The sequence below is a fragment of the Solanum tuberosum genome, unplaced genomic scaffold (assembly GCF_000226075.1).
Source record: "Solanum tuberosum cultivar DM 1-3 516 R44 unplaced genomic scaffold, SolTub_3.0 scf00764, whole genome shotgun sequence".
Taxonomy (NCBI): domain Eukaryota; kingdom Viridiplantae; phylum Streptophyta; class Magnoliopsida; order Solanales; family Solanaceae; genus Solanum; species Solanum tuberosum.
In genome coordinates this window covers 50,443-62,180 of record NW_006239690.1, presented here as the reverse complement: position 1 = coordinate 62,180, position 11,738 = coordinate 50,443, and the positions used below count along the sequence as shown (strand labels likewise).

Sequence of the window (11,738 nt, the reverse complement as noted above, 5' to 3'; positions counted from 1 at the left end):
CCTTTCCTTTCTGAGTATAATCCGGATCACGATAATCTATTCAAACAATTATTCACAATCACAATTCGAGTCCAATGACACCAAAATCAAGAAATTTAGGGAAAAAGGGCAAAACGGTCCAAATGTCTCATACCGGAAAACGATACCCAAATCTGGAAATTTTTTATGTAAAATGATCCTTAAAGTATTTGGAAGCTAATGGTGAAAACCAATTTGAAAACGGAGTTGAAATCAATTCACAAACTCAATTTGAAGGAAAATCCACGTTCTTGAAGAAGCCTAAATTATTCGGATCCGAAACCCCGACTCGAAAATGAAATATCTCTTGAAAAACATCTTACCCATGCTTAGATAAGTTCAAATATGAAATTTCATCAAAAACGGAGTTAAGATCGACCTTGAAATTCTCAATTTATCAAACTTTAACTTTACCGGGAAAGTCCAAATTGTACGTGGTTAATATGATGAAAATAATCGATGAATCAATAATTTTATGTTAAAATCAGTTTACCCATAACATAAGGATCGTAAATATACCTTTTTCATCAAAAAGGGAGTCCAAATCGATAAAACCCCAATTTTTCCCAAGAGGTTTACGGATAGGGAAAATAAAACCAGATAAGGAAATTATGAGAAAATGTCGAATTGAAGATTGAATACTAACCCTCATATTAATTCAAGAAGAAACCCGTAAGAATCACTCCATTCCGATCTCTAGAACTCCCGATATGCTCAAAATACCAAATGAACACAGTCTGAGATTTTTATAACAGTGCATGACTGTTATGCACCAGAAAAACAGCAGTTAATCTTTCACTAAAAAGGCTGTAATTTCCTCATACGATAGTGAAATGACCCGATTCTTTTTTGTAAATGTCTTAAATAATGATACGGACCTGCTTGTTCAATCGGAGCTCAATTTCATGCTCGTTTGCCCAGTCAAATATCATTTCTACTCGGTAAATAATTATTTCTTATTTGCGATAAAAGTAGAATCTCGGGTTAGCGAAAATGCACCAAAATTTGCAGATAAGTCCTATAATTCATGCTCAAAATTTCAGAACCTTCGGAATAATTTTTCGACCTTTAAAACTAATAATGAACCCTTTAGTTGCCATAATTTGCTGAAATAGTGTCAAAGCATCCAAGAAGCTTAAAAGCTCACCCAAAACTCATTTGGCACTTCCCGAACACAAACCAAATATGCTACTAGCTTGAAAATGACATTTCGGACTCGATGAAATCGTTGGAATTTGAATTCGAGGTCTCCTTGACCCGGTATCCGATAAGGCGTCAAGAAACTAACTTTAGGCTCAAAAACTCAAAACGCACTCGTGGCCTCTAAAATTCAACCAAGACTCATTCTAGACTTAGAATCACCCCCTGAATCCAACGGTGCCCTCGGAATTCCATTTCGAGCACCGGAACCTCGTTTGTTGACCAAAGTCAACTCTTGATCAAAATTTCACAATTTTTGCAACTTAGGACCTCAAATCTTCGTTTTAACTCCAAATTCGACTCCGTAAATTCTCATAGACCCGTTTCGACATTCTAAAACTGCTGGAATCGACGGAAATCCGATTCGAGTCTCGAAACTCCAAATGACTCGAAATAGCACTTTTAACCAAACTTTAACTCTTAAAAACTCAACTTTCCAAAAACACAACTTTTCATCAATTTTCCTTCAAACCAACTTCGAAAATACAACAATTAGGACTCGGGGTAACTATCGGGAGGGTAAAACGGTCATTTTATGAAAATTTCCAAAAATGACCTTTAGGGTCATTACACTAATCAACTTCGAACAGTGACTTGTAAGATTCCTCTTCATCAGAATCTTCAGCAGCTACTCGCTTCTTATAAGCATCCTTCTTCTTATGGTTATCAGCCAGCCATTTCCTTGTCTCTGCCATATAAGGAGCTTTTTCAGCATCTGACAACTGTTTCCACTTCTCTCCACCAGCTATATGGATAGGGACCTTAGATTTATTATTTGGACTCTCCTCCTTGAACTGCTTCCTAAAGTCCTCCATGAAAATGAAGAAAGCACCTGCAGGCTTCTTGGGTTTGTTTGGATTCCTGTCAGACCTCCATCCTCGCTTAACATAGAAAGCGCTTGCTGGGCTCTTAGGCTTGTCAGGATCCTTGGCAGCCTTTTTCACTTCTTTAGTCTCGACAACTTTCTTCTTCACGCCGTGCATGTTATCAGCTTTGGCATCGGATTTACCTCCTATCATCATGAATCCTCCAGTGTTGAGAAAATGAACAAGAGGGAGAAAACAAACAGATATTCCTATTTCATTGTGGGTTGGTGAAGGCCTGAAAAGGAAGGGATAAGAAGGCCTTCGGGAAGGGACTCAAAGAAAATCTCATACTTATAGTCACGATATATACGAGTCTGTAACTACGCTTGTGCAGAACTAGCAAACTTGATACAACTACAAGAGCAATTAGGAGTTAACCCAATTTGCTGGTATGATTATTTAGTATGCATCATTTCTGTTTCATTGTGTCTCATCGATCTTGTGCATCCGTACCTATACTGAAAACAATTAAATATACCAAATGTATAAAGGGCTCGATGTTACCTGGATGTAAATAGCATGGATTTCCCCAATCTTTGGAGCCACGGGGTGGGTGAGCGTTTTCTTCCTCAGAGTCTGATAATACTATTAGCTCCATAAAGACTCTCTTTGCTTCTTTAGTCTCCGGAGTTTTCTTCGTCAGGCCAAGCATGCTATCATCTTTGGCATGGGATTTACCTCCTTTCATGATGAACCAGAGTGAGACAAACAAACAGAGACATTGTGGCTAGATGAGGTCAGTCCAGGCTGAAATCGAAGGGTTAAGAAGACTATGCAGGGGAGGGACTCAAAGGGAATCTCATACTTAATAGTCAGGAGTCACAATGATATACGAGTCTTTAACTAGGCTAAAAGAGTGATTTAAGTTTCCGAAATAGCAAACTTGATACAAGAAACAACAGTAGTTAGGACTTAACCCCAAGTAGTCATGAGTATGCTCTATTATGCATCAGTTGTTTTCATTGTGTCTGCCATATATTCTAGTTCATACCAAATGTATAAAGAGGTGGACCTTACCTGGATGTGAATAACATGGATTTCCCCCAACTTTGGAGCCACGGGATGGATCCACCCTCTCTTCTTCAGAATCTGATAGAATTACTGGCTCCATTTTTACTTCATTCACTTTGTTAGTCTCAGGAGCTTTGGCATCAGATTTACCTACTTTCATGATGAAACCAGAGAGACAAACAAAGAGGTAAGTCCTAGCTGAGTTACTACAAAGGGCTTCAGGGAGAGAATCAAAGGCAATCTCATATATACAGTCTGTAAGTAGGTTCAGAAATGGCAAAAATTAGAACTTAACCCTAATCAGTCTCTGCATCGTTTGTTCACATAGTAAACAGAAAAAGAAAAAAAATATACCAAATGTATAAACTAGAAAGAGGTCAAGGTTACCTAAATTTGAATAGCATGGATTTCCCCTATCTTTGCAGCTACCTGCTGGATCAACCCTTTTTTTCTGATAACTGCACTGCCTCCATTTTTACTTTCTTTGATCTTGTTTCAATGTTTTCTACCTCATCCTCCGAACTGCTAAGTTCCTCAAAATGTTGAATGTTGGCAAGAGGTTTCTTTGAGTAGCGAAGGACTTGGAAGGTGGACTTGTCTAGGAGAAAGAAGATCAACATGTCTCCTACATTCAACTTGTGATGCAACACAAACCGCGGCCAGTCTCCTTCACATACGAAATAATCAGATGCCACCTTCACTATCTTGGCTTCCCAATATAGCCCTTCATCCGTTTTCAGTTAGGCTGTCTTGGCCAACATCTTCTTGTGTTCTTTGACAAAAGCAGCCGGCATTCGCTAACAAGTTTAGAAAAACTCAGTTACAAAGAAAACAGAGCAAGAATATAGTATAGATGGGAACTCTTAAAAAAAAGAACTTACTATTATATCGATAAAGCCTTGTTCAAGAAGATTGGAGAAAGATGGATGCTTGTTGTTGGAATCCACTGCCATTTTGCAAAATTGTAATGAAACTAAGAAACAGGGGAGAAGAGAAGAGAAAAAAATGCTTAATATGTTGACTCACTATTGTTAGTTTGTTACTGCACCATTTCACGTTGCACACTCACACACAGTGTGTGAGGCCACCCTATCAGTTTGTTACTACTGCCGAGCTGTCTGTCCTCTGTTACTTTCTTTCACAATTTTGTTTTCTTTTTCCTGACAAGTGCCATTTCTCACTTTTTCTTATATATGATATCTCTCTTATAATGTATGAAAAAATGTCACGTAAATTAGGACGGATAGAAAGGAAAATTTTCATAAATGATTATTGTTTGGGTCTAATTAACTACTCATAGCTAGGGCTGTTTAAAACGGAACCAAATTGATAGGCGGGACCCACCCCTCACACAACCATTGTGTATGTGATGTGAAATGCTGCATTATTAACAGCAACAACTTCACCAGCACCAGTTTTTCTCTTCTTCTTACTGTCATTTCAATTTTGCGAAATGGCAGTTGATCCCAACAACAAGCATCCATCTTTCTCCAATCTACTTGAACAAGGCTTTATCGATAAAATAGTGAGTTCTTTTTCTTAAAAGTCTATCTATATTCTTTGCTTTATTTTCTTTCTAAAATGTGAGTTTTCCTAAACTTGATGATCCACATTTGTTAGCGACTGCCGGCTGCTTTTGTCAAAGAACATAAGAAGATGTTGGCCAAGACGGACTTACTTAGAACGGATGAAGGGATGTCTTGGGAAGTTAAGATAGTGAGGGAGGCATCTGATTATTTCATAGGTGAAGGAGACTGGCCATGGTTTGTGGTGTATAACAAGTTGGAGGTAGGGGACATGTTGATCTTCTATCTTGTTGAGAAATCAACCTTCCATGTCCTGCATTACTCCAAGAAACCTCGTATCAACATTCGACATTATGAAGAACTCAGCAGTTCAGAGAATGAGGTAGAAAATGTTGAAGAGAAAGACGATGAGGAACAGAACATTGAAGCTTCAAGAAAATCTAAGAAAGTGAAAACAGAGCCAAAAGAATCGTCAGGTAAGTGTAGCACCCATCTCTCTATGCACTTTGGTTGCGTATTTTGTGTACAAGCTATGAAAAAAAAATTAAATTAGTTAACAAATACTTTCTTGAAAGCTCATGGTACACGGTCCACCGAGTCGGATGATGATTCTACAGAGATCCTAGATGGTACTCCAACAAGCAACAGAGGGAACACAAAATTTTCAGACATGGTTGTGCATTCTGTTGAAAACCTAGGCCATTGTCCATTAGGACAGTCCAGCAAAATTTTCAGACATGGTTGTGAAGCAATCGATGGTGAAGGCTGCAAGATGCAGAGTCAACAATCCAGTGTAATTTATGATGTGCGCAGGACAGTAATGGATAAAGAGAAGGCTATAGCATGTCAAAGAGCAAAAGCAAATTTCAAGTCTAAAAATCCATTCTTTATATCTTTTATGCGTCATTCGTATATCTCCAGATCGAGCAATCATCTGGTAAGCTCTAGAAATTAACCGTCACTTTATGTAGTTTACAGTACTGTAATCTTTATTAGAACACATTACATTGAGTTCATCTCTTTTGGCAGTGCATAAAATTGAGATTTGCTAGGACATATATCCCGGAAAACTGCAGCAACATAATGCTTCGTGTTGCAGGCAGGGGTTCTTGGCCTGTCACATACTACAAGGGACCAACACAAGCTAAAATTGGCATTGGCTGGGGAGCATTTGTGCTTGACAATCAGTTAAATTAGGTGATATTTGTGTTTTTGAAGTGACTAAAGGCACTCAGATCTTCATGGATGTCACTATATTTCGCACAGCTAGGAGCACACCAATGCAAGAAACTGATGGGCCAGACTGTAGTTAGTTTTCGTTATGGTAGATGTAGTTTGAAATGAAGTTAGTGTTACGAAGCGAATCTTGAAGGAAGGTTTCTAAAATTTGCTCAATGTGAAATTAAAACGGGCTATATAATATACTATAGCTCAGCCTTGCCTTTCTGGCAAATTTTCGTTTATATTTTTATAATGTATATATATATATTGTTGGTTTTGAATCCTACATTCACCTTAAACCTGAATGGAAACTAATTTATCACAATTTTCAAAAGGATTCCAAGGGACTATAGGGCTTAGCCAACACCATATATGATATACCTTTATATTAACTCAATTCACTTAACGTAACCTATGTTGCTTAGACTCTTCAAAAATGCTGATGGGCGAGTGTTGGATCCTTCCTAAGTAGTGCATTTTTAGAGGATCCGACACGGAGCAACAACATTTTTTGAGTGTCCGAGTAACATAGAATGTAACAGATCCATTTAAAAGAAGGTTCCATGGGATTCTGGCAAGAAAGATATGGGACTAGCAGTTACAAATTTGACACGAATAAATAAAGTCCTCAGAATATGAAATTACGTAAACTACTCAACAAAATACAGTCATACATGAACAGCTTATACAGCATCAAAAGACAATCAAGCTATAAGCAGAAATGATCAAAAGCAGATACGACTAGGAAACCTTGTAGAATGGTAAAAACTCAAAGATGCTCGAATTGTCAAATTGCTACTCAACGAGTACTAATGTGGAGATATAATTGCAGTTGCTCCATATCAAGATTGAAGCAAATAAACCACTAATTTGGACCTAGATCTTCAGCAAGTAATAGAACGTAGGCAGAATGCACGGACAAAAAAGATCTAGAAAGAGAGTGTCACATCATGTAGGTCTCAAACAAGAAACTGTTCACATAACTTATGCGGCAAAAATGGTTTACTCAGAGAAAGATAGCAGTTGGATTTCCTGGTGAGGGAGGATTCTGCTTCACAACTGCAGCATGAGGCCCTGCTCTCTCTAGAGCATCATCTGTCATAGATAAGATCTCCAATGTCTCAAGACCAAGCTGTCTCTTGATCAACTCCGAGTTCTTCTCAAGGACTTCAATCTCACCAAAAGGAAGCTTCAAGTCCAATGCTTGAACCCCAACAGCCACTACTTCGTCTTTCTTGAACCTCAAGAATGGCATACAAAGCTTTTGTATTTGTTTGAAATTGCCTTGTTGCCCGATCTCACTCTTCTGCAATTCGGAGAGGATTTCTTTGTCAGGTGCAAAGGAGCCAGTTGAAGTGTCGAATTTCCTCTGCAGGATTCCCAAACATTCCTTTTTCCATCCACTATACTGCTCATCCACATATATCAGGCCCTCAGAAGGTTTGTTTTGGCTAGTCAAATTGGCATTTCCTTTCTTTGAACCAGAAACTTGCTTCTGAAGCAGCTTCCTCATCGAGACAATCGTGTCTTGCAAATATTTGTTGGCCTTCTTAAGGCTAAGATCCGGCAAATCAGCCTCTGGCCACCCAGCTTTGATGCCATAACCATCCTTCTTCAAAAGCTTTCTCCAGGCATATTCAGCATAGTGTGGACAGATAGGAGTAATAAGTCGTGTTTGAACATCCATAAATCGCCATAGCAAATCCCGGTTCATGCCTCCTGAACCACAGGAAAGCCTATACTCATCTCTGGCAGCCTGAAGATCATAAAAACCAGTTTTCAGAGCATCCCGGAACATATACTCACTATAGTTCTTCTCTGTAGTCCTTACTGCAATATTTATTTCATTAGCAAATACGTGGTCAGCATATGTGGATGGAGGCCCAGTTCTTAAAGATGTCTCTGCATCAAGGACTTCCTGCATCCATGCCATTTCTTTTGTAAGACGTAAGATAGCAGCATTAGCTGTTTCAAAGACGAAGTTAGCATCGTCCATCCCATCACCCGCATCAGCAAGAGAAAAGCGTGTGGCATCAGCTGAAAACTCTTCAATTGCCTGCCGGAGTGTTCGGAAATTCCCAGTGGACTTGGACATCTTCTCAGAGTTAAGCATTATATGCCCATTGCATCTGAAACCACGTGGCCAGTGGTGCTTAGGGAAGAGGGCAGTGTGGTTATAGATGCAAAAGGTAAGATGATTCTGAATAAGATCCTTGCCAGAAACTCTGAGATCCAATGGATACCAGTAGAGAAATTCCTGCTTCATCTCCTTTAGAAGAGAAGAAGATATAGAAGAATTTTCAGGAAAAGGCCCATCACAGAACAAGAATTCCCAGACATCATCTGTCAAGTGCTCTGGTTTCACTGAAGAATGATCATTACCATACATGTCCCCTTTCTGCAAGAAGTGTGCCACTGTGTAATATGCCATATAAATAGTGGAATCGGATAAGGATTCGACTAAGAATTCCTCATCCCAAGGAATACGAGTTCCAAGCCCAAAACTGCGAGAACAAGCCCACTGATTAAGCCAGCTGAGAGTGTGCTCAAAGCCATGTCGTGTCTCATCAGAGTAGAGATTCATACTGGCCAAACACTCCTCTGCAGCCTTCCTCCATTCTGATTCTCCATAAGTGATATACCATTGATCAGTCAAAGCCACAACACACTCATCCCCGGATCGCGACATGACTTTTTTCTCAGGTTCACTATATACTACAGCTTGATTTGTCTCCAAAAGGTTGCTCCTGATCAGACCTTTAGCTTCTTGGACTTTCATACCAGCAAACTCTCCAACAATCATGATTCCCTCATAAAACCCGCCCTTGTAAATTGTTTTCTTTGCCTCATCAAGCTTATCTCTCTCATTTTGACTCTTGATTTTTTTTTCAATGCAAATCCTCTCAGCTGACCTGTCTCCAAAATCTGGATGGTTGATAATTGGGACTATCTCAAACGGCACAACCCACTCATCCTTCACACCAAATTTGGCCCTGAAAGCTGGCTTTGACTTCAAATCATGGAGGGCCATATAATCATCAGGGGAATCACTGGGAACACTAGTTACAATTCCAGTACCCTTATCAGTAAGAACAGATAACATGGGTAGAGTGTATATTATCTCATTAAATGCCAAGGGAGACCTCAAGGGCAAACCGATAAGATCTTGACCAGACAATTCAACCAAACAAGTAGGCTTCTCAGGGATATGAGACAACCTTTGGTAGGCAAGATTAAGAGCTGCCCTATAAGTCATGACAAAAACCTCAGTATCATTAATCTCAAATGCCCCATATTTTCCTTCAGGCAAAACCCAAGCATTTGTTTGCCCATACATGGTCTCTGGTCTCAGTGTAGCTGCTGCGAGAAATACCTTTTTCCCCTCCAGAGCACTCATCTTTGGTGGAAAAGGTGAGACAACTTCCATCTTAATAAGAGTATACTCCTGAGGAATAACTCCTTCACCGGAAGCACGGTCATGGTCAGCACATGGCTGACCATCTAGGGGTGAATATACGGTGTACCTGAGATCTTTAACAATCTTTCCCGAGGCTTTCAGCTTCCGCATTTGCCACCGCACAAACGAATCAAAGTATGGATTTATATCAGTTGTAATAAAAACCCTACGCCAATCACAACCCAATCCAAACTCCTTCAGATCCTCTACGGCCAGTGGTGGAAAGTATGTTAGCCAGTAATATGGGTCTGTAAACTTGGCAATCTCCTCATCCGACAGACCATAACTCCTCATTATCTCCCACTGGTACTTATCACCACCCGTCTTCGCAACTGCCTTTGATTTTTTTCCTTTAAATTTTCCACCCGGTGCAGGCTGATTTCCTTCAGTCTCAACCTTCACTTCTGTTTCAACATTCTCCTCTACCCTAGCAGGAAAAACAGGTGGGTTCCCAAACATCGATATCTCCCTCGAAAGCTTATCCGAAGATGCCTTTATGGGCATCCCAGTGCAGTGAAAGGCAAAAGGCAAAAGAACAGTAGCACCTTTCAATCTATGATATGCTGCCGCAAATTCTAGTTTTGACACTGAAAAAGCATGACCCAAATGTAGATATCCATTCATATAAGGAAAAGGGAAATTCCCAAAGAACTTTTCCCCCACTTTAGGAGGTGATTCTTTAGGTTCAGCTTTGAAAACATCACCTTCTGTCCACCAGTTATGAACCTGTTTCTCTATCTCCAACAATTGGTTCCTTCGGGCAAAACTTCTGCCACTTTCTTCTGCCATCACTTCTCTATCCGCAACCCCACAGAATCTACACAAAACAGGTAAAAAAACATCTTCATTATCTTCATAGATCCATCAAGAACCATGTTTAAGTAATTATCAATAACCCCACAACCAAAGACTGAAACTTTATGATTCGTTTTCAACATCTGAATGATAGGTATTCACGAAAACGAAAGAAAACAACAGATCGAACTGATTCAAGATAATTAGCATAGCTACTAACACATATAATTGAAAAATTGAGAAACACATATAGAAAAAATGTCAAATTAAGAAAAGGGGTTACCTTGATTTGCTTAAATTGGATGTCAATACAACATATGAAGAAAGTTGCTTAGGCTGAAGTGAATATCTTCTCAGTATTTGAGACGCCACAATGAAGAATGAAAATCAAAGTTGAAGGGTAACGCTTACTAGGTTTTAGCTTTCTTTTGTCTTTACTATTCAGCTTACCATTGAACTACAATGGTCCCTGCAAAACTAGGATTAGGCAATTTCACCCCACTAGATTTTATTATCTCATTTGTAGTATATCTCAACAATTTTGCTACTAGTAACTTAAGTCATTATATTAATTTTTGTGAAAAGGGGCATTTGAATGGTCTTAGCTCAAAAAAAGAAACGAAAAAAAAAAAGAATGGGCTTAGCTCCTGAATATTCAAACAATAAAAAGAAAAATGAAAAAAAATAGATTGAGATATTTATGAATTCCATTCAGTTTTCTTTACTTGATCAAACAATTTCAAATTGAGTTATTTCAACTACAATAAATGATATTTCAAATTGGTCAAGATTCTCTAGTTTATGGTCGCTTCTCTATGGTACCTTGTCGGTTCATTTGTCAGAACTGGAATAGCTTACGATATGTTTGGAAACCCGCAATCAATCGAATTCTTCATAGAGCTGTGACAAGTAATTCCATTATTAATTAGTTGTTCGATCATTTGGAATAACTCACTGAATTTAGTAAATCGTTTTAGGAGGCTCTAATGACTATAGATCGAACATATCCAATAGTTAAAGTGATTCTTCCTCTTTACTAGGTTTCTTTTTCAAGTGTTAAAACAATAAATTTTTCATTTACCAATGAATAGGATCCGCTCCGATTTGATTCTTGGCTAGAGATTGGTTATGTGAACGTCCAAGTCCAACTCAGTCGGTTGATTGGCCCACCTCGATCATCTTTTCCTCTTGAAGTAGTAGAAATATTGTTCCTTTTTTAAAAAAAAAATGAATCAATTAACTGCTCTTAAGTAAAGCCCAACATGAAGAGCATTTTTTGTTCAAATTTTGATTTACTTATTAGTAAAATTAGCTAAATTTCCAATAAATACTAGCTAGGTTTTAAACAGTAACCTTAAAATAGGCTATTTGTGGAAATCTACCGTGCTGAGCGTACGTAAGGCCATCTTCATTTCCAAATACCCACTACGGCAGAGCCCAAGTCAATTAGCCCACAAATGATGACTCAAAACCTTCTACAGTACATGATATTGAAAAAGGGGTACATGTCAATAAACCAATTAACACATATCTAAGTATTGATCAGTTTGTGCATGGGATTCACACAAATGATGGAAAGGAGAAAAATATATGATGCTTAGAAAAAATCTTTCTTCCTTTCTCCTCTCCACGCAAATAACAACC

At 38.7% G+C, this 11,738-nt stretch overlaps 2 protein-coding genes across 2 annotated transcripts; both read right to left on the bottom strand.

Moving 5' to 3' along the window:
• Positions 1-1,673: 1,673 nt before the first annotated feature.
• LOC102583623 (HMG1/2-like protein) lies at positions 1,674-3,569 on the bottom strand. Its single transcript, XM_015305412.1, has 4 exons — positions 3,483-3,569; positions 3,102-3,248; positions 2,589-2,765; positions 1,674-2,230 (listed from the first exon to the last, which is right to left on the bottom strand). The coding sequence occupies exons 2-4, from the start codon at positions 3,193-3,195 to the stop codon at positions 1,791-1,793; spliced, it is 711 nt and encodes a 236-aa protein (XP_015160898.1). The 5' UTR covers positions 3,196-3,248; positions 3,483-3,569; the 3' UTR covers positions 1,674-1,790.
• A 2,893-nt stretch (positions 3,570-6,462) lies between these two features.
• LOC102583300 (leucine--tRNA ligase, cytoplasmic-like) lies at positions 6,463-10,526 on the bottom strand. Its single transcript, XM_006367363.2, has 2 exons — positions 10,378-10,526; positions 6,463-10,116 (listed from the first exon to the last, which is right to left on the bottom strand). Exon 2 carries the CDS (start codon positions 10,086-10,088, stop codon positions 6,849-6,851), a length of 3,240 nt encoding a protein of 1,079 aa, XP_006367425.1. The 5' UTR covers positions 10,089-10,116; positions 10,378-10,526; the 3' UTR covers positions 6,463-6,848.
• Between the last annotated feature and the right edge of the window lie 1,212 nt (positions 10,527-11,738).

What these genes read in the sequence shown, in the direction of transcription:
- LOC102583300 (XM_006367363.2), bottom strand. Translation starts at nt 10,088, where the DNA reads ATGGCAGAAGAAAGTGGCAGAAGTTTTGCCCGAAGGAACCAATTGTTG.
- LOC102583623 (XM_015305412.1), bottom strand. Translation starts at nt 3,195, where the DNA reads ATGGAGCCAGTAATTCTATCAGATTCTGAAGAAGAGAGGGTGGATCCA. An exon ending in TCCATGTTATTCACATCCAG is followed by an intron (nt 2,766 to 3,101) that starts GTAAGGTCCACC and finishes TCATCATGAAAG; the next exon opens with GAGGTAAATCCCATGCCAAA. An exon ending in TCCATGCTATTTACATCCAG is followed by an intron (nt 2,231 to 2,588) that starts GTAACATCGAGC and finishes TCATGATGATAG; the next exon opens with GAGGTAAATCCGATGCCAAA.